A 22,069-nucleotide genomic window follows, 5' to 3' on the forward strand; every position below is an offset into this window, starting at 1 on the left:
TCCCACCTCCTCCCCAACCTCACCACCACACTTATCCCATCCCTAACCCACCTCTTCAACCTATCACTAACGTCCGGTACCTTCCCTTCTGCTTTCAATCATGCCACAATCACGCTCATCCTTAAAAAGCCAACCCTCGACCCAACCGCTATGTCCAGCTATCGCCCAATATCGTTGCTCCCATTCGCTTCCAAACTCCTGGAGCAGCACGTCCACGCTGAACTTTCCTCCCACCAATCATCTAACTTGCTCTTTGACAATCTACAATCTGGTTTCCGCCCCCCATCACTCCAATGAGACAGCCCTGACCAAAATTACTAACGACCTACTTACAGCCAAATCAAATGGACAATACTCTATACTCCTGCTTCTAGACTTGTCCTCTGCATTCGACACAGTTGACCACTGCCTCCTACTACAGATCCTCTCATCCTTCGGCATCAAAGACCTTGCCCTATCCTGGATCTCCTCATACCTTTCCAACCGCACATTCAGCGTCTCCCACTCCCACACTACCTCCTCATCCCACCCTCTCTGTTGGAGTCCCCCAAGGCTGTTTTAGGACCCCTACTCTTCTCAATCTGTACACTTGGTTTGGGGCAACTCAAAGTTCCACGGATTCCAGTACCACCTTTATGCTGATGACACTCAGATCTACCTCTCTGGCCCAGACGTCACCTCTCTGCTGTCCAGAATTCCAGAGTGTCTATCAGCCATATCCTCCTCCTTCTCTTCTCGCTTCCTCAAGCTCAATGTGGACAAATCTGAACTCATCATCTTTCCTCCATCTCACAGATCTTCCTTACCCGACCTAGCTATAACAATTAATGACATCACGCTTTCCCCAGTACCGGAAGTCCGCTGCCTTGGAGTAACCTTTGACTCTGCCCTGTCCTTCAAACCGCACATCCAAGCTCTTTCTACCTCCTGTCGCCCCCAGCTCAAAAATATTTCCAGAATCCGTCCTTTCCTCAACCCTCAATCTACTAAAATGCTTGCGCATGCCCTCATCTCCCGCCTCAACTACTGCAACATCCTTTTCTGTGACCTCCCTGCTAACACCCTCGCAACTCTCCAGTCCATCCTTAATTCTGCTGCCCGACTAATTCATCTTTCTCCTCGCTACTCCTCCGCTTCTCCCCTCTGCAAATCTCTCCACTGGCTCCCATTCCCTCAGCGTAACCAGTTCAAATTACTAATACTGACCTACAAGGCCATCTATAACCTGTCTCCCACATGTCTCTGAACTATTCTCCCGATACCTTCCCTCACGTAATCTCCGGTCTTCCCAAGACCTCCTTCTCTCCTCCACACTTATTCGCTCCTCATCCAACAGCCTCCAAGACTTCTCCCGATATGCCCCTGTCCTCTGGAATTCTTTGCCCCAACAAGTCTGACTATCAACCACATTTGGATCCTTCAGACGGAACCTGAAAACCCACCTCTTCAAGAAAGCCTACAGCCTGCAATGATCCCGCTACCTCCTTCTCTCTCACCACTACCGGAGATATCACCTCAACTAACAGAACTGCTGCAACCCCCCAACCTACTGTCTCCTTCCCCACCATCCTGTAGCATGTAAGCCCGAAAGGGGAGGGTCCTCTCCCCTCTGGATCAATCTGTGATTGTTAGTTTGTTTACTGTAAGTGATATCTGTAATTTGTATGTAACCCCTTCTCATGTACAGCACCGTGGAATCAATGGTGCTATATAAATAAATAATAAAATAAGTGTTTGTGATGTCCTAGAGAAGCTTTTAAAATGCAGCAGTGTGCTAATATCCACCTGATTGATGGTCCTATTTTAGTGACCACATTACAGCAATAAGACCACGACTGAATGAATACAGCCAAGAATAATATAAGGTTCTATAACTGGGGGATGGCAACCTGCAGCTGTAAGGGCATGCAGAAAGTTGTAGTTTCTCAATACCTAGCGTGCCACCCTGTTGTATGATAATGTAGGTTACATTCAGTCCATCTGGTGCAAACCTTATGCAAATGCACAAATCCAGCCATAACGCAGATGTCTGAACCTGGGACTAACACGGACCCTGTGCAGTCACATCACTCCAGAGATCACGCACTGGGTATGCCCCAGGCCCCCAGCATCAGCGTGCACCATATGGGGAAGTGTCAGCACACTGCACCGGGTCGGCAGGAAGCGGTCACATTGAGCTTTGCAGCAAGATTCGATTATGAAACAGGACAAAAAAAAAAAAAAAAATGGTCCAAAAGAAACCTGTACTGAATGTGTGAGACCACAATAGAGGTTATGCACGCCGGGCAAATACAGCGCCGGACAGCTGATGAAGATGACCGTGCTGTCATTGTGGATCATACGCGAGGCACACAGCAGAGCATTGCACAGGGTGACTGCTCTTACAAAGCTGCATCATTTCCATTAAGAAATCTGCCACTGTGAAAAATCCCGTTTAGATGTACACTTAGGTTGTGTGCACACGACGAGACTTTTTGCTGAATTTTCACAGCAGAAACACAAAGTTTTTGAGGAGTTTTGAGATTTGGAGAGTTTAAGCTCAGTTTCTGCCTCCTCCCCAGAAAACTCCAAAGGGTGCACAAAGCCTTACATGGATATTGAGATTTGCTATTGCTTGGCTGTTTTACAGATACTGGTGGGCTGCCGGTCCCAGGACGCCATACACAGGCACCTCTCATACATGTGCCACTAACATGTCACTAAATGGGGAGACTGCTCAGCTCTCCCCATTTTGATCAATTTTTATTTCGTCACATATAACGATCCCAGATTTGTGTTTTTTCTATGCAATATATACATATATTGCCATAAGAAGCGAGATCCTACGCTGCACCACTAATGAAGAGGACCCCAATTACAGAGGTGACCGCTCCCACCTGAGGATGGCCGACTACAGAGGGTCAACACAGTTGCCGTCCATACAAGTGTAACTCACCTACTTACACATGGAAATTATTAATTATTCCTATACAGGAGTCACCAGAATTACAATTAAACAACTTTCTCATAAAGGCAAAGTGCACCTTTATATATCGAACTCCAGATGGGGGGGGTGGGGGGGGGGCACTTTTTTGCGCAGTGTAAACCCATAAGTTTGAGGATCTGTGTCTCAAAGCAATGTCCTACAGCTTTCCTACTAAAGACTAAGCTCTACACCAAGACTAGAGATTAGTACAAGGGGCTCCCAACAACCAGATCCCTATGGATACATTACACAAACTCTCCAACTTGATTCCTTTGCACGACACCTTTTTCTAACAAATGAAGCTATCTGGGGAAAAAGCCCCCTGTGTGCCTCCCACCTCCTCTTCCCGGATTGCGCCCCCTCCGTAAATGTCTGTAGGATAACGAGACCATAGGTTACAAATCAGTAATGACAGAGGCGGCTTACTAAACATGACTACACAGTTTTATTGTGAAATTCTGCTTTGCTGAGAAAAGAGTGTATTCAGTAAATCTTTTTAGAAAACAAAACAAAACAAAAAAAAAAGGAATAAAATTAGAAATCTTTTAAAACACAAAAAAAAAGCGTCTGCCAGGCCCAAACATCAGTGAGACGGAGGCAAAGGATGGGGTGATATGGCACAGAAACAATTAGAGCAAAAGCTCCGAGCCCTTCACTGCCATTCTGCAAAACCGCTTCCTTTTCCTGTTTATTAACCCCATCCTGACATCAGTGGCTCTTGGACCACATCACAAGGGAGTGTGATCCTCTCCGTGCGAGCTTTCCCGGAGTTGTTGTGGAACTACAGATCCCAGCAGGGCTTGCAGCAACACAAAAGCTGACGAGCGGGTTCACCCGGATGAGCCGGCTCAGCTCACTCGTGTACAAACATCTGAGACATATATATGTATATATAGAAAGGAAACATCAGTTTTTGTGAAACAGAATAAAATCCCCCCATATTCTGCTACCGTGAACCCCCTAAACCAGCACCGGTTATCTTGGAGGGGTCACGGGGAACATGGCACTGCCTGTCGCTCCCCCACTAATAGGAATTGCAAAAAGATGTCACCAACTCCTTCAAAAAGTCCTATAAAGCATGGCATCTGAGCATGAAGGTTTCCAAAAAGGCTGTGGTCCTGTCCCTATAGATAGAACTTGCAGAGCATGTCGCTGACCACGTGGCATGATGTGGGAAGGTCTGGCGGATGTTGGCATCTCCTCCCCCACTGACCTCTGTGAAAGGTCCTTCATAATAAGGCAGTGTGGCTGACATAGGAATGGCACAGCTTCATCACGGGCCCCCTCATCAGCCCAGAGTCCAGAACTGAGCTGGGATCTTATGAGCAGAGAGGGGAGCAGACGAAGGGAAGGAGGGTGAGGGGCGATGGGGGAGGGCATCTTTCTATTGCCGTTTGGCCACACTCTAGAGCAGATTGCACGTGTTCTTCTTGCGCCCTCTCTTGGCTTGCAATGCAGCTCTTGTCGCCATCTCGAAAACTTCCCGCACACCATCCTTTGTTTTAGCAGAGCACTCCAGGTAGCCAAAGGCACTGATCCTGTTTGCCATATCCCTGCCCTCTTCTGGCTTCACTGGCTCCTGCATGGGGAAGAAAAGTCAGCATCTTGTCACACGCTTATAAGCAGATCTATCTCTTACAGAATATGGTGCAAATCCATTCCCAGGACTTAGGTCAGTAATGTGGCCGTCTGGTCGGGAACCCTGAGAACCACCTTCATCCTCCCAGCATCTGTGGCTCTTCTTTTCATTAGATGGCATATGTGCACCATGCTATAATGTTGGTATTGAGTCACGGCAGCAAATTAAAATAAAAAAAAAAAAAAAAAAAAAAAAGCTGTGGATGCCGAGAGGTAGGAGAGGATTCTCAGGGCTCTTGTCCAATGCCCACAGATTACTGTACCGGGATCTGAGAATCGATCTTCACCTATTCTAGGACTTAAACCTCCCTCCCATGTGCCATATTCCTTTAACCCCTTAATCACTGCTAAAACGTCTTTTTACTGACCTGAGATATAACAGAATAGCATCCACATACAGGTGACAATTTAGCAGCTGTAAGCTGTACACTATAGCTGACAACATGCTGCATCAGCCATGATTAATGTTTGCACCGTCCATATCTGTTTAACCCCTTAGATGCTGCAGTCAATAGTGACTATCATATAAAAGGTTAACAGAGTGTGTGTGTGTGTGTGTGTGTGTGTGTGTGTGTGTGGGGTTCATGGCCATACAGCGGCCTTAGAGTTTGCCAGCTACAGCGGCCTGATCAGAAGTTAATGACATTTTGGTGGTAAAAATATACTTTTTCATTCCCGTCATGTCACTTTGCATTAATACCTAAAAAGCACCTGAAGGGTTAATAAACTACATGACAGCAGTTTTCAATATGTCAGGGGTGCAGTTTTTAAATGGTATCACTTTTGGGGTTTTTCCAATATATAGGACCCCTAAAAGTCACTTCAAACCTGGATAGGTCCCCCAAAAAATACATTTTGTAAATTTCTGTGAAAAAATAAAAAAAAAAATCACTGCTACATTTTTAAACCTCCTAAAATGCTAACAAAATAAAAACATTTTACAAATGGTGCTGATTTACAGCAGACAAGAGGGAAATTTTATTTATTAGTGTTTTTCTATGGTATGACTATCTGGATTAATGGGATAATCAAAGTTTGAAAATTAATAATTTTTTAATATTTGTCAAATTTCTGATATTTTTTGTAAATAAACACAAAACATATTGACCTAAATTTACCATTATCATAAAGTATAATGTACCACAAAAAAAATAAATCTCGAAATCACTGGGATTTGTTGAAGCGTTCCAGAGTTATCACATAAAGTGACAGTGGTCAGACTGCAAAAATTTGGCCCGGTCACTAAGGGGTTACGTGGTTGTCCATATTTTATCATACTTCAAAAATGTCATATTGGCGGGGGTCAGGCAGCAGCCACCCCAGTGATTAGCCGTCATCAGATCCCTCAGCCACCAAACGTCAACTCTCTAGAGAGTCAGAACAGCACCACTCTGCATGCCATTTAGTGGTTGTTCTCATGTAGTGCAGCTCCCCTCCCCAATGGAGGTTTATAGCTGAGCTGCAGTACCAGGAAATGGCTCCTAGGAATTGTAGGTAGCTGTGGGATCACCACCAATATTATATTTTTACTTCATCTAAAAATAAGTCATCAATATTCCTTTAAAGGACAGCTCTTACAACTCTCTAAAAAATAATCTCAACAAACCTCACTAATCAAAAATTGGTCATGTGTCCACCAACGGCACAAATAAATACTCCAAAAACCTTCCAGCAACCGAGGCCATGTCACCCACCTGCTTCATCTTGGCCAGCTCACGCCGAGTGTGCTCATCGTTCCTCAGATCCTTCTTGTTTCCTACCAATATTATGGGCACATTGGGACAGAAATGCTTCACCTCCGGAGTCCACTTCTCAGGGATGTTCTCTGGAAAGAAGAAATGGAAAAAAAGTATCCATTAAAGGGACTCGGTCAGCATAGAAAGACTGTTCAAACCATATACGGGCACTCTGTGCTCCATGGTGGGCAAATTCACTTATATACACCTTCCCAATTGCTCGTTTAGCCTCTATGTCCACATTTCTCTGGCTCTTTGAAGCCAGAGCGGTCAACCAAATAAGGAGGTGGTGGAGACAGAGGGAAAGCAAGCAGGTGGGAAGGTGTATATAAATGACTGGCCCCGCCATGAAGGCCCGAGCGGAGGGACTTGGTGTGAACAGTCATCCTCTGGGGACAGAGTCCCTTTAATGTAGGCTACACTGGGACATGACACCCTGTTTGCGATGGTACAAAGTCAGATGCGGCCCAAGTGATTGGGAGGGTAAAGCCGCTGTCGCATATCTAACCGGGTTATTGGCAGCAGACTTTTATCACTTACCCAAGCTGTCAGGGCTGTCAATGGAGAAACACATGAGGATGACATCAGTATCCGGGTAAGATAGGGGTCTCAGACGATCGTAGTCCTCCTGGCCGGCTGTGTCCCACAGTGCCAGCTCCACCTGGGGAAGATGAGGCTTTAGTTAGTCTCCCTTCAACTTTTCAATCTGTTTGAGATTGTACAACTCTGCCTGCAAAACCAGGAATCCCACAAAACCGTACCATAGGGCTTCTTTTTAAAGGGAAATTCATGACAACAGCTCCCAGAAGAAGAGGTCCCTAATGTGTAGCCAGATCTGCTCTTTTCCCCCTTTTGTTACCTGCTTAGAGTCAACCTCTATATCCGCCACGTAATTTTCAAAGACGGTGGGAACGTAGACTTCAGGGAACTGATCTTTGCTGAATACGATGAGCAGACAGGTCTTACCGCAGGCGCCATCACCAACAATGACAAGCTTTTTACGTATAGCAGCCATGTCTAGAGGAGAAAGAAGGTGGTGGAGGTCAGATCAATGGGTGCAGTCACTATGCACAAACATGACATCCCACATCCAAGCGAGCGGCACCATCTGAGAGCAGCGACATTGTGCATGCTCAGCTGACATCCTGGTTGCATCCAAGATCTTCTCTCGGACTCAGCTTTAATTTAACCACTGATTCTTTAGCAACAGATGAGTTAAAAACAGATAAAACTCAAATGGTAAATTGAAGTACAAAGTCTGTCCTCTATGCCTCCTCCATGCAACGTTTCCTCATGGACTTTACTGTTTCTGTGCTGCTGACACAAAAGACAGACATCACAGATGTGTTACACCCTGTATTATACCCCAGAGCTGCGCTCTCTATTCTGCTAGTGCAGTCACTGTGTACATACATTACTGATTCAGTACTTTTTCCATGATTTATCTATTAGATGTGCCAATTCTGGCTCTTCCCACTTGCCCTGTAGTGGTGGCAAGTGGAGTTCATATTTGTGGGGTTGATGTAACCTTTGTATATTCCAGTGACATCAATCCAACGTATTAGTGATGGAAAGTGGTCTATGAGACGCCTATCCATTACTAATCCTATTTATTATATTATATTTTTTATATGGTAAATAAAGACACAGCCAGAATAAACTCCTTTGCTAGAAATAAACAAAACACACTTACTTTTTTTAATATAAAAATAAAACAGTTATACTCACCTAACGCCCATTCCATTGAATCCCTTATCTCCTGTAATAAAACAACAATATCCCTCATCTCTCCGTCTTTCTGTCCCATGCCTTAATCCATGCCTTGAGATAAACAGTTTTCCACCTGGATATTGCCAAGATGCGACCGTCCAGGCTGAGAACAACATAGGAATCAGCTGCTGGGAGCGCAACATCAGTGACTAGCGGTGACATCATTGAGGTTACTGCAGGTCACTGAGGCTGCGTCTCCAGTGGGGCCAATGAAATGCGGTGACCTCAGGGTAATCACTGCTAGCACCGTGAGAAAAAAAAAAAGTCAGTGAGTTCACCGTGGTGAACACACTGACTTTTTCTCAGTTGACTTTTTCTCACAGTGCTGAGGTTGCCGCAGTTCAGCCTCAGTGTCCTACGGTCACCTCGACAATCATTGCTGCTCACTGTTGAAGTCATTGTTGCTATGTCTTGATTTACCATACAACTATAGTAATAGTAAGTGCAGACACCTCGCCATTACTAGTCCATGGGATTGATGTCACAGTACAATACAAATATGACATCAAAGCCATAAATATTACCCCACTTGCCACCACTACAGGGCAGGCAGGAAGAGCCCGGCAATGTGCCAGAAATGGCACATCTAATAGACATGCCTTTTCTGGGCAACTGCTGGCTGCTATTTTTAGGCTTGGGGGGGGGGCGCTATATCCATGGCTCCTTACCAGCCCGAGAATACCAGCCCCCAGCTGTGGGCTTTAGCAAGGTTGGTTGTCAAAAATGAGGGGGACCATACACTTTTTTTTTTTCTAATTACCGTATTTTTCGCTTTGGGGGGGGGGGGGGGGGGGGGGGGAGAATAGGGGTGCGTCTTACAATGCAAATATACCTTTTATTGTGCTGCCGCTGCGAGTGTCCATTACTTGCCGCCACCGCGCTGTGTCACCCGATGCCTGCCGCCGCTGGGCTGTCCCGTGCTGCGTGGGAGGCTCTGCCGTTCCATCCATTCCTGTGCGGTGGATTGCTTCTTGGAAAATGGCCATTTTCCAGGAAGCAATCCACCGCACAGGCATGTATGGAATGGCAGAGCCCCCACGCAGCACGGGACACTGCCCGGCTGCGGCAGGCACTGGGGGACACAGCGCAGCGGCGGCAGCACCCGAGGGACCCAGCGCGGTGGCGGCAGCACCCCGGGGACAGCGCGGTAAGCAATAAGACGCCTGGATTATAAGAACACCACCATTTTATTAAAAAAAAAAGTTTTTTCCTATTTTTCTCCTCAAAATTTGGGGTGCGTCTTATAAAGCGAAAAATACAGTATTTAAATTTAAAATTAAAAAAACAGTACGGGCACCCCTCTATTCTTGATAACCAACCTTGCTAACGATGACAGCTGACGCACACAGCTGTCAGTTTTGCCTGGCTGGTTATCAAACATACAGGGGAACCCACAAGGTTTTCTTTTTATTACTTACTAGATTATGGCCCGATGCTATCGCATCGGGAGGATGCGACAGCATCACACCTCTTGCCATGTTAACCCTCAACACACACTCCACTCACCTTTCACCATCTCCACATACGACCCCTTATCTCACTCCGTCTCTCATACTCACGCCGTCATTGCCGCTGCTCCACGATCCCAGACATCTTCTTCCGCCGGCGCCATCCTGGATCCAGACGTTGTCCACGCCGGCGACATATTCTTGCGGCGACGCCATCTTGAGTATCGTGAATAGCCGCGATACTCAAGATGGTGTCGCCGGAAGAACATGTCGCCGGCGTGGAAGACGTCGGGATCCAAAATGGCGTCGGCGAAATCTTGCGCGTTTTCGCCGACGCCATTTTGGATCCCGACGTCGTCCTCGCCGGCGACATGTTCTTGCGGCGACGCCATCTTGAGTATCGCGGGATTTCGCCGATCCAAAATAGCGTCGCCGCAGGAACATGTTGCCGGCGTGGATGCCGTCGGGATCCAAAATGGCGTCGGCGAAATCTCGCGAGATTTCGCCGACGCCATTTTGGATCCCGACGGCATCCACGCCGGCGACATGTTCTTGCGGCCAGGGCTGTGGAGTCGGAGTCGTGGAGTCGGTGCTCATTTTGGTGGAGTCGGAGTTGGAGTCGGTATAAAATGGACCGACTCCGACTCCTAAAATATATAATAAATTGGGTACAGTAATTCAATGCAGGATGTGCTGAATATTTTTTCATAGGAATTTGGGAAAGTTATGAAATGTCCTATAAATGGCTGTTCTATTCCTGATCTAAGGCTACATTCACACACAGCGTTTTTCCTGTGTTTTTTGAGGATACGTTTTTCCGCTGCAAAAGCTGATCATCTATTTAAAAAACCGCATCACCTGAAAGGTTTTAGAGCTCATAGATAATGTTTTCAATAGCAAAAGCAGATTAGAAATCTGCTCTATCTATCCATTTATCCATATCGTATCTGTACCAAAAAGAATGAAAACCGGGTAGTACACCAATATATATTCTGTTCTATCTAAATATCTTGATTATGGGATCATAAAAATGATTAAATGTCTGAGGTTCACATTGTACTACAATAAATTTTTCACTTAAATATAAGCAATATGTGTGGGAGTCGGAGTTGGAGTCGGTGTAAGGGAAATTGAGGAGTCGCAGGTTTGGCTTACCGACTCCACAGCCCTGCTTGCGGCGACGCCATCTTGACTATCGCGGGATGTCGCCGATCCAAAATGGCGTCGCCGCAAGAACATGTCGCCGGCGTGGAGGACGTCTGGATCCAGGATGGCACCGGCGGAAGATGATGTCGGGGATCGTGGATCAGCGGCGATGACGGCGTGAGTATGAGAGACGGAGTGAGAGAAAGGGTCGTATGTGGAGTGAAAGAGTGAGTGGACGTGAGTGGAGTGTGTGTGTTGAGGGTTAACATGGAAATAGGTGAGCGGTGACGTCACCGGTTACAACTGGACGGAAGTTGTTACAACCGGAAGCTGCTTAGGGCATTTATTATTATAGATTTATAGCGCAGGCAGAAGCTCATGAACACTCATCAGCCGCGCCAGCTCTTACTGTTATCAGCTAAATACAACTCTCAACAATCTCCTCTGGTCGAACTAATCGCAGGCAGAGGAGGGAAGAATGATGAGAGATGTCTTAAGCACCCAACGCCGGGGAACAGCACGAATGGTAATGTTGCTTCCCAGGAGCCGGTATGTGCTACTGATGCGGCACACAGCTGTAACACACATACGCTGATATTTCCAGTTTTTTCTGGTACTGGAATTATCAGGACAAATGAAAGCCTAGTAGAAAGTGCCACCTGCCCATGGCACAGCAAACCTGGCAGGAACAAACAACCATGAACCGTGATAAAGACTGAGGAAAACAACAACAAAGCAGTGAATGCAGATTTATTTATTGGGAGAAGACAAATCGGTCCCATCGTCGTTGACCCAACCATGTAGATAAAGAATTGTAGGCTGATTTTTATTTTCAACCATAGTCGTTCTCGTTTTACAAGGCCCTGTGCTTCATCTAAAAGATTATGTAGAAACAGATGTACTCTCAGTCAAGCTTCCGGTTGATGACCGTGGCATTGTGTGGCCCAAGGTACTTCTCTAGAGCTGCACTCACTATGTACATACATCACTGATTCTGAGTTACATCCTGTATTATACTCCAGAGCTGCACTCACTATTCTGCTGGTGCAGTCACTGTATACATACATCACTGATCCTGAGTTACATCCTGTATTATACCCCAGAGCTGCACTTACTATGGGAAGGAGGATGTGTGATGGGTATATGGGCACGGGACTATGGGATGGAGGATATGTATGATGGGTATATGGGCACGGGACTATGGGATGGAGGATATGTATGATGGGTATATGGGCACGGGACTATGGGAAGGAGGATATGTATGATGGGTATATGGGCATGGGACTATGAGATGAAGGATGTGTGATGGGTATATGGGCATGGGACGGCGAATATGTATGATGGGTATATGGGCATGGGACTATGGGATGACAAATATGTATGATGGGTATGTGGGCATGGAATTATGGGATGGCGAATATGTATGATGGGTATGTGGGCACGGGCCTATGGGATGGAGAATATGTATGATGGGTATATGGGCACGGGACTATGGGATGGGGGATAATTATAATTTGCTATAACTTACCACAGTTAGTTACTATGCCCGGGCAGTGCTAGGCTCTTCAGCTAGTACATATTACTGACACAGAGTTACATCCGGTATTATACCCCAGAGCTGCACTTACTATTCTGCTGGTGCAGTCACTGTATACATACATTACATTACTGATCCTGAGTTACATCATGCATCATACTCCAGAGCTGCACTCACTATTCTGCTGGTGCAGTCACTGTGTACATACATTACTGATCCTGTACTGATCCTGAGTTACATCCTGTATTATACCCCAGAGCTGCACTCACTATTCTGCCGGTGCAGTTACTGTGTACATACATTACATTACTGAACCTGTACTGATCCTGAGTTACATTCTGTATTATACTCCAGAGCTGCACTCACTATTCTGCTGGTGCAGTCACTGTGTACATACATTACATTACTGATCCTGAGTTACATCCTGTATTATACCCTAGAGCTGCAGTCACTATTCTGCTGGTGGAGTCACTGTGTACATACATTACATTGCTCATCCTGAGTTGCATCCTGTATTATACTCCAGAGCTGTACTCACTATTCTGCTGGTGCAGTCACTGTGTACATACATAACATTACTTGATCCAGAATTACATCCTGCGTTATGCTCCAGAGCTGCACTCACACTGGTGCAATCACTGTGTACATACATTACTGATCCTGAGTTACATCCTGTATTATACTCCAGAGCTGCACTCACTATTCTGCTGGTGCAGTGACTGTGTACATACATTACTGATTCTGTACTGATCCTGAGTTACCTCCTGTATTATACTGCAGAGCTGCACTCACTATTCTGCTGGTGCAGTGACTGTGTACATACATTACTGATCCTGAGTTACATCCTATATTATACCCCAGAGCTGTACTCACTATTCTGCTGGTGCAGTCACTGTGTACATACATTACTGATCCTGAGTTACATCCTGTATTATACTCCAGAGCTGCACTCACTATTCTGCTGGTGCAGTGACTGTGTACATACATTACTGATTCTGTACTGATCCCGAGTTACATCCTGTATTATACTCCAGAGCTGCACTCACTATTCTGCTGGTGCAGTCACTGTGTACATACATTACTTATCCTGAGTTACATCCTGTATTATACTCCAGAGCTGCCCTCACTATTCTGCTGGTGCGATCCTGTACTGATCCTGAGTCACATCCTGTATTATACTCCAGAGCTGCACTCACTATTCTGCTGGTGCAGTCACTGTGTACATACATTACTTATCCTGAGTTACATCCTGTATTATACTCCAGAGCTGCCCTCACTATTCTGCTGGTGCAGTCACTGTGTACATACATTACTGATCCTGTACTGATCCTGAGTCACATCCTGTATTATACTCCAGAGCTGCACTCACTATTCTGCTGGTGCAGTCACTGTGTACATACATTACATTATTGATCCTGAGTTACATCCTGTATTATACTCCAGAGCTGCCCTTACTATTCTGCTGGTGCAGTCACTGTGTACATACATTACTGATCCTGTACTGATCCTGAGTCACATCCTGTATTATACTCCAGAGCTGCACTCACTATTCTGCTGGTGCAGTCACTGTGTACATACATTACTTATCCTGAGTTACATCCTGTATTATACTCCAGAGCTGCCCTCACTATTCTGCTGGTGCAGTCACTGTGTACATACATTACATTACTGATCCTGTACTGATCCTGAGTCACATCCTGTATTATACTCCAGAGCTGCACTCACTATTCTGCTGGTGCAGTCACTGTGTACATACATTACATTATTGATCCTGAGTTACATCCTGTATTATACTCCAGAGCTGCACTCACTATTCTGCTGGTGCAGTCACTGTGTACATACATTACATTACTGATCCTGTACTGATCCTGAGTCACATCCTGTATTATACTCCAGAGCTGCACTCACTATTCTGCTGGTGCAGTCAATGTGTACATACATTACATTACTGATCCTGAGTTACATCCTGTATTATACCCCATAGCTGCACTCACTATTCTGCTGGTGCAGTCACTGTGTACATACATTACTGATCCTGTACTGATCCTGAGTTACATCCTGTATTATACTCCAGAGCTGCACTCACTATTCTGCTGGTGCAGTCACTGTGTACATACATTACTGATCCTGAGTTACATCCTGTATTATACCCCAGAGCTGCACTCACTATTCTGCCGGTGCACTCACTGTTTACATACATTACTGATCCTGAGTTACATCCTGTATTATACTCCAGAGCTGCACTCACTATTCTGCTGGTGCAGTCACTGTGTACATACATTACTCATCCTGTACTGATCCTGAGTTACATCCTGTATTATACCCAGAGCTGCACTCACTATTCTGCTGGTGCAGTCACTGTGTACATACATTACATTGCTGATCCTGAGTTACATCCTGTATTATACTCCAGAGCTGCACTCACTATTCTGCAGGTGGAGTCACTGTGCACATACATTACTTATCCTGTACTGATCCTGAGTTACATCCTGTATTATACTCCAGAGCTGCACTCACTATTCTGTTGGTGCAGTCAATGTGTACATAAATTACTGATCCTGAGTTACATCCTGTATTATACCCCAGAGCTGCACTCACTATTCTGCTGGTGCAGTCAATGTGTACATACATTACATTACTGATCCTGAGTTACATCCTGTATTATACCCCAGAGCTGCACTCACTATTCTGCTGGTGCAGTCACTGTGTACATACATTACATTACTGATCCTGAGTTACATCCTGTATTATACTCCAGAGCTGCACTCACTATTCTGCTGGTGCAGTCAGTGTGTACATACATTACATTACTGATCCTGAGTTACATCCTGTATTATACTCCAGAGCTGCACTCACTATTCTGCTGGTGCAGTCACTGTGTACATACATTACATTACTGATCCTGTACTGATCCTGAGTCACATCCTGTATTATACCCCAGAGCTGCACTCACTATTCTGCTGGTGCAGTCACTGTGTACATACATTACATTACTGATCCTGTACTGATCCTGAGTTACATCCTGTATTATACTCCAGAGCTGCACTCACTATTCTGCTGGTGCAGTCAGTGTGTACATACATTACATTACTGATCCTGAGTTACATCATGTATTATACTCCAGAGCTGCACTCACTATTCTGCTGGTGCAGTCACTGTGTACATACATTACATTACTGATCCTGAGTCACATCCTGTATTATACCCCAGAGCTGCACTCACTATTCTGCTGGTGCAGTCACTGTGTACATACATTACATTACTGATCCTGTACTGATCCTGAGTTACATCCTGTATTATACTCCAGAGCTGCACTCACTATTCTGCTGGTGCAGTCAGTGTGTACATACATTACATTACTGATCCTGAGTTACATCCTGTATTATACTCCAGAGCTGCACTCACTATTCTGCTGGTGCAGTCACTGTGTACATACATTACATTACTGATCCTGTACTGATCCTGAGTCACATCCTGTATTATACCCCAGAGCTGCACTCACTATTCTGCTGGTGCAGTCACTGTGTACATACATTACTGATCCTGTGCTATACCACAGAGGTGCACTCACTATTCTGCTCGTGCACTGCAGTGACTATGTACACAATATATACACACTCGGATACTTCCGGTCAGTCTCCATGGCCCCGCCCACACAGACGTCACTGTTTCACACCGCACGATGTCAGCATTACACTGAACACTGGTGACCCGTCACTGGTCGCTCCTGAGCCCGGTGGGTTTCTTCCCTCACACCCTCCCCTGACGTCCAGTGCCTTTCCAGAAACGTCATGTGACTCACCAGCGGGGAAACACCCTAAATGCGCGCTCGCCTTCTAGACAAAGACTTTCCTGCATGACGGGATAGCGCAACAACCAGTATGTGTGACACAACGGCTTCCGCCTAATCCCCATCCCCGGCCCACATACCGTCCTCTCCGTCCCGCTGCTTCCAACCGTCTGACTAGCTATGACGTGCGAGAACCCGCTTTCCAAGCCAATCAGAGCGAGGGCCGCCCACGAATGACACTTCAGTGGACCAATAGCGAACAGATCCGAAAAATCTTCCGGAAGGCAGGAAGTGGATGTGATTGATGCCTGGTGTCATCCAATCAGAAACCTGACAGACGCGGAACGCTCATTGGTGACGTAAAATAGATGCGCCTATCAAAGATGTACGGCCGCCATTTTGGAAGAGGGCAAATGTATGTGATGAAAGTATTGCTGTAGACACTAGTATACCCATGAAGAGGCAAGGTGTGAGTGTGCTGGACGAGAGGGGTCAGTGCCCTGTGTGGCTGCAGGGAGTGGGGGAAAATGTAGAGACAGGTGTAAGAAAATAACTACTGGAGCAAGGAGTGCAATAAGTAACAACGGTCACGCAATGCAACACATGGCATGGTAAGAGACAGCAGTAAGGACAGGACATGATCATAAGATACATAAAATAAAGGAGCCGGTCAGGAGCACGAGCTGTAAGCAATGTGTATCTCTAGAGAGGCGATGAGGGTGGAAACAACGATCTAAATGTGTGCGATCCGATGGTAAGCACTAATATATTATCTCACAAGCTCATAGGTGTAGTTAGCAATCCTTATATACAGCATTACCGGCAAAAAGGAGCGTAGTGCGGACAATATAGAGGGCTATCTGCATGAGAGCAAGAGGATGGGAGAATGATACTAATCCGAACTCGTGCTGGTACTGCCATCCCACACTCCAACACGCGTATGTGTATGGATGTATGACCGGCAGTGGATTAGCATCTGTCCTTAGACTGCAGCTCTCACAAAGGTGATAACTTGTGTTATCCTGAGAAAGGCAGTCTCCTATCTCCAGCCTCTCCAGAGGGCTTCCTGAGAGCACAGAGAATTGGAAACATTCCACACCTTCTGACTCTTTTGAAGAGAGACGCCAATTGCAGCCTAACATTATTTCCTATGAGAAAGGTCACACAAATAATGTTCAGAGAAAAATCATGTATTCATTGGTAAAATAGCCATGATCCAGTAACAAATCAAGAATTAGAATATTAGTATGACAGGCTGGTCTAGAAATCTGATCCCCAGTTGAAATCTATAAATTAGGCCAATACACCAAGAAAGCTGTTCACAGTTGAGGGGCAGCTAGGCTGTTGTGATCCATTTAATATTTCCCCCTCCCTCAGGGACAGAATACCAGACTGCAAAGTTTGATATTTCTATAGGTTTTCTCCCTTTTATTTTATCACTGTTTTTGTATGTATGTCACTTTTTATTTCCATATTTTATATCCTTTTATTGTAAGCACTGTACCTTTTCTATTAAAGCTTAAAATTTTAATAAGTTTGAACCTTGTATGCTCTAAAGAATCCATAGCCTTAAAGTGTGTGATCCTGGTGATTGGACGACAGTAGTAGTAATATTTCCGGGACTCATCACCCATGTATTCGGTGAGTGGTGGCAGCGTGTGTATGAAACAGGGTGTGTGGTCTGTGTCGGAGTGTGATTTATGCTCCCACTGCAAGCATAGGGCAGAGTTTGAATGCTGGGCTGAGTGCGAGAAGGTAGATAACCCTTGCAGGCGCAACCCTAAGTCACATGCTGAGATGCAGGTACGTGACATCGCGTGTCACACGTTGCTTTGTCAGGGAGTGAATGTATATACAGTGACTGCACCAGCAGAATAGTGCGTGCAGCTCTGGAGTATAATACCGGATGTGACTCAGGATCAGTAATGTAATGCATGTACACAGTGACTGCACCAGCAGAATAGTGCGTGCAGCTCTGGAGTATAATACCGGATGTGACTCAGGATCAGTAATGTAATGTATTTACAAAGTGACTGCACCAGCAGAATAGTGTGTGCAGCTCTGGAATATAATACAGGATGTAACTCAGGATCAGTACAGGATCAGTAATGTACTGTATGTACACAGTGACTGCACCAGCAGAATAGTGAGTGTAGCTCTGGAGTATAATACAGGATGTAACTCAGGATCAGTACAGGATAAATAATGTAATGTATTCGCAAAGTGACTGCACCAGCAGAATAGTGAGCGCAGCTCTGGAGTATAATACTGGATGTAACTCAGGATCAGTACAGGATAAATAATGTAATGTAGGTAGACAGTGAATGCACCAGCAGAATAGTGAGTGCAGCTCTGTTCATCTGTTGCTCGCTGTGATTATTGTAGGTGTGGTCCTGCTGTGTGATCCTGAGATCCAGAGAACCAACACCTCTCCACCCGGAGACCTGCTCTCTCTTTTACCCAGGGAGGGAGTTGGTTTCCTGAGATGAGCAATGGAGCTAATTCCCAGGCTTCTATTTCCTGGACCAGGCTGGCGGGGAGCAGGAATAACCAGCAACCCGCCTGCACATCAGAGGACACGGGTGAGACACTCCACCAGGAGTCGCAGCAATGTGGCTCCTACTCCCCCCAAGTCTGCAGAGACCCAGAGAAGCCGCAAGGCTTCCAACATAGAGGAGAAGCCTGCTAGCAGCGTGCAAGATGGCGGTCCTTCCAGAGGAAAGCTGAGTGCCCACAGAGGTGAGGCCGACCTCACTGAAGAAAGTTGGGGGCTGCAGAGGTCCCGGGAGTCTGTGTCCACCTATGCCTCCCGGGTCATGAGCCACCTCCATGAGTATGAAGAGGCGAGTAAGACCATCAGGAGGTTTCGGGAGGAGCTGTGCTGCACAAGCGCCAAAGCTGCAGGTTCCTACAAACCCAGGAAGACCCAACTCCAGGGGGAGATAAAGAGACAGAGACATGAAATAAATGAGCTGGAGGTAAGGAAAGCCTTCATAAGAGAGAAGAGCGGACCCTTTAAGGGAAAACTAATAAATGAAGACAGGTTTAGAGAAATGGCTGATAACAGAGAGCAAAGGCAGATGGGGCTGCACCCTGAAAGCCATGTGGATGTTGATGATATTGATGATGACCAGCAAAAAGCCCCACCTGGCAGCCTGCAAAGTCACATGCAGGCCACGTGCAGCGAGCTCCCTGCTGGACAGGCGACATTGACATCTGGTCGCTGTTCTGCTGGCTCTGGGGAGGACAATGATAACAGCGGCCAGGGAGGGGCGCTAATATGGAGATAAAGCTCCTGGAGTCCCCAGTGTGCCTTCAGAATTTCCATTTTGGTGACGATTTACCAGAGGAGACACCTGGGCGCCAGAAGACTAAGGCAAAGAAGACCAAGCCAAAGCTACAGGAAATGGTAAGCTATGTATATGCTCCTCTCCCTATACCCCGAGTCGGCTGTAGGGTCAGCTCACTGTATTAGCCCCGTTGCCCAGCCCGGGTTCTGCTGTGGAACCAGTGCAAAGGCGCGGGAAGAGTACAGCGCACGCTAGTGAGGCGCAGAGCTCTGTCTCTGCTTGTAGTAGCATGGACGTAGCAGGAGGTGCATCAGCCGAGAGGCTGGACAGTGAGGGCAGCCTGGCGGCGGGTGAACGGTCAGGCCACGATGCTGTGATATGCTCCTCAGTGGGAGGGGGGAGCGGCCCAGTGTCGGGGGCAGCTTCGGTAGCCTCGGTGCCCCTGAATACTGTTGCCGCTGATCACTTAGTTGAGAAGTGGCAGCAGTGTGAGGGGATTGTCAGGGCTTGGCGTTCCGATCCTCCCAAAGTCCTATTGTGTGTTGGCGCCGCTGGTCAACAAGATACTGGTCTAAAGGATCAGCGGCGCCTCACAGCAGTAAAAGAGCGGCTTTTGATGTCAATTGTTAAACAGCGGAAATTACCAGCTGATGATGCGGAGGGCACACGTAAGACCAAGGGTGAGGTCGCCTCCAGTTCTGTGGAGTAGATTGAGCCCCTTGTGCCTGATGATGCGGAGGTCAAAATGTCACCCGCTGTTGTCACTGGTCCAGCAGGAGTAAATGTGGTGAGGGGTATGAATGAGGAAAATTCTCTCTCTCGCGGTGTGGTTGATGGTTTGATGGAGGGCGAGAGGGTTATGGATGTGGGTAAAAATGGTACTGTTGATGTGGTCACTGGTCTGGTTGCCCCCCCCCACGGTGGTGGCAGCACCCGTTGTTAGTAGTTATGCCGCTGTCACCTCTGGGGGAAAGAAGGCGTCCTCCTCGTCTCCGAGCTCTGGGGATGGCATGTTGCAGTGGCGTCTACTGGAGGCTCTAAAGAAGGGGGAAAGATCACTAGTGGTAGAGGGTCGAGAGGTTGATCTATCCTTCTGGATAGAGGCATGACCTCGGGGCCTTCCGAGAACAAAACGGTGGGGATACAATGTGGTCCCTCCCAAAAGCCGGGCCGGGTAGTGTGCGTAGGAATGTGGTCCGTCTTTGGTGGAGGGGCAGTGATGTGTGTCCTCCAAGGTCTAAGGTTGTGGAGCTCCTGCTGAGAATGGACTTCAAGGCAATTGACATCTACGCCTTGATACATCCCTATTCCATGCCTGAGTTTGATGTCAGCTTTGTTCAGCCAAGATGGGCTCGAGCTCTTCTGGTCGAATTATGAGTTGGCAAAAAATTAGCCTGGCTGGCGAGACTTTGCCATTCAGGCGGTGTCTCGCCAAAACCAAGTCAAGAAAGTGACTGTGATGACTTGTAACGAGTCACTTTCTTGTTATGACATCATGACGTGGCTTGGCCGACATGGAGAGGTGGTGGAGATGTCGAATAACCATGACGAGTTTGGTATTTGGTCAGGGGCCTGGACATTTATGGTAAAACTTAAGCGTTCATGTGGTACGGTTGCCCACATTCCATCATCTGCCTTCCTGGGTAGGGATCACATCCAGGTCTTGTACCAGGGGCAACCGAAGCTCTGTCACAGGTGCGGCGACCCCACACACTTCAGTGCAAACTGCACTGTGCAAAAATGTGCATTGTGTGGGGATGTCGGCCATCTTGCTGCATCTTGTGCGGAGATTAGGTGTCACCTGTGTGGTGACTTAGGTCACCCATTCAGCCGTTGTCCTCGCTCCGTCACTAATGCATTTGTGACCCCTGTGGGAGAAAGCCGTGAGGCTGATTCTGCTGGGGAAGGGACTTGCAGGGGTGAGGGAGCTGAAGAGCCAAGGAGGAAAAGCAATAAAAAGATGCCTGCCCAGCTGAGGCGTCTAGACAGGCGCAGACAGGAGAGGGAACTTGGTGAGCCCTGGGCTACTGAAGTGGCCCCTGTCCTGGATGCCAGTCTTGCTGCTAAGGCCCCGAGGGATGATGAGTTGGATGAGGAGGTCAGGAGAATCCACAGGGAGGAAAGTGCCACTGCCTCCGAATCCTCCCATTATGAAAGTATGGATGAGGAAAATAGGCAGTGGCTAGAGGACAAGCGTAAGCTCAGCACCAAAAAGAAAGAGAAAGAAGGGAGTTAAAACATCTTCTCCCGCTCTGACCAAGGTATCTAAGAAAGGAAAAACTGACTCCTCTCTGGTTGGTCTTTCTAACCGGTTCCAAGCCCTTGAGAACATCTCTTCCTCTGAGGAGGAAGCTGAGGGTGAGGTCCCGACTTTGGCGGGGGTTACAGGGGGTGCTGAGTCTTCTTTTTCTGGAAATGTAAGGTCCTTGGAGGGAGGGACTGGCCCAGAGTCTAGAGACAAGAACGATAAAAAGAAAAAGCTTGTGGGAATGGATATCTCTGTGTCATTACAAAGGGAGGATTCCTCCTCTGAGGCAGAGGATAAGGGGAGTGGGAAGAAGAAAGCTATCTAATTCAATCACCAATGATGGTGGTACCCACTCCGTTGATGCTGGCATCCATTAATGTCCACAAAAAAGCCAAGAAGCCAGCGCTGCCCATGGTCAGCACGCAACACAAAGTGCACGTGCACATATTAGTTTCTAACTGTACTTTAAAATGAGACATTTAGCAAACAATTGATCAATTC

General features: G+C 46.8%; 1 protein-coding gene across 2 annotated transcripts; it reads right to left on the minus strand.

The window, feature by feature from the left end:
- Positions 1-3,387: 3,387 nt before the first annotated feature.
- Positions 3,388-16,322, minus strand: LOC141046651 (transforming protein RhoA-like). Of its 2 annotated transcripts, none has more exons than XM_073541203.1 (5): positions 16,171-16,322; positions 7,199-7,356; positions 6,880-7,000; positions 6,298-6,428; positions 3,388-4,544 (listed from the first exon to the last, which is right to left on the minus strand). In XM_073541203.1, exons 2-5 carry the CDS (start codon positions 7,352-7,354, stop codon positions 4,371-4,373), a joined length of 582 nt encoding a protein of 193 aa, XP_073397304.1. In that variant the 5' UTR covers positions 7,355-7,356; positions 16,171-16,322; the 3' UTR covers positions 3,388-4,370. The 2 variants fall into 2 exon arrangements, with proteins under 2 accessions (XP_073397304.1, XP_073397305.1); XM_073541204.1 differs by having other exon boundaries at positions 16,043-16,177.
- Positions 16,323-22,069: the final 5,747 nt, after the last annotated feature.

This window comes from Dendrobates tinctorius, unplaced genomic scaffold (assembly GCF_039654945.1).
Source record: "Dendrobates tinctorius isolate UK_male_01 unplaced genomic scaffold, ASM3965494v1 ptg000120l, whole genome shotgun sequence".
In the NCBI taxonomy this organism is placed as follows: domain Eukaryota; kingdom Metazoa; phylum Chordata; class Amphibia; order Anura; family Dendrobatidae; genus Dendrobates; species Dendrobates tinctorius.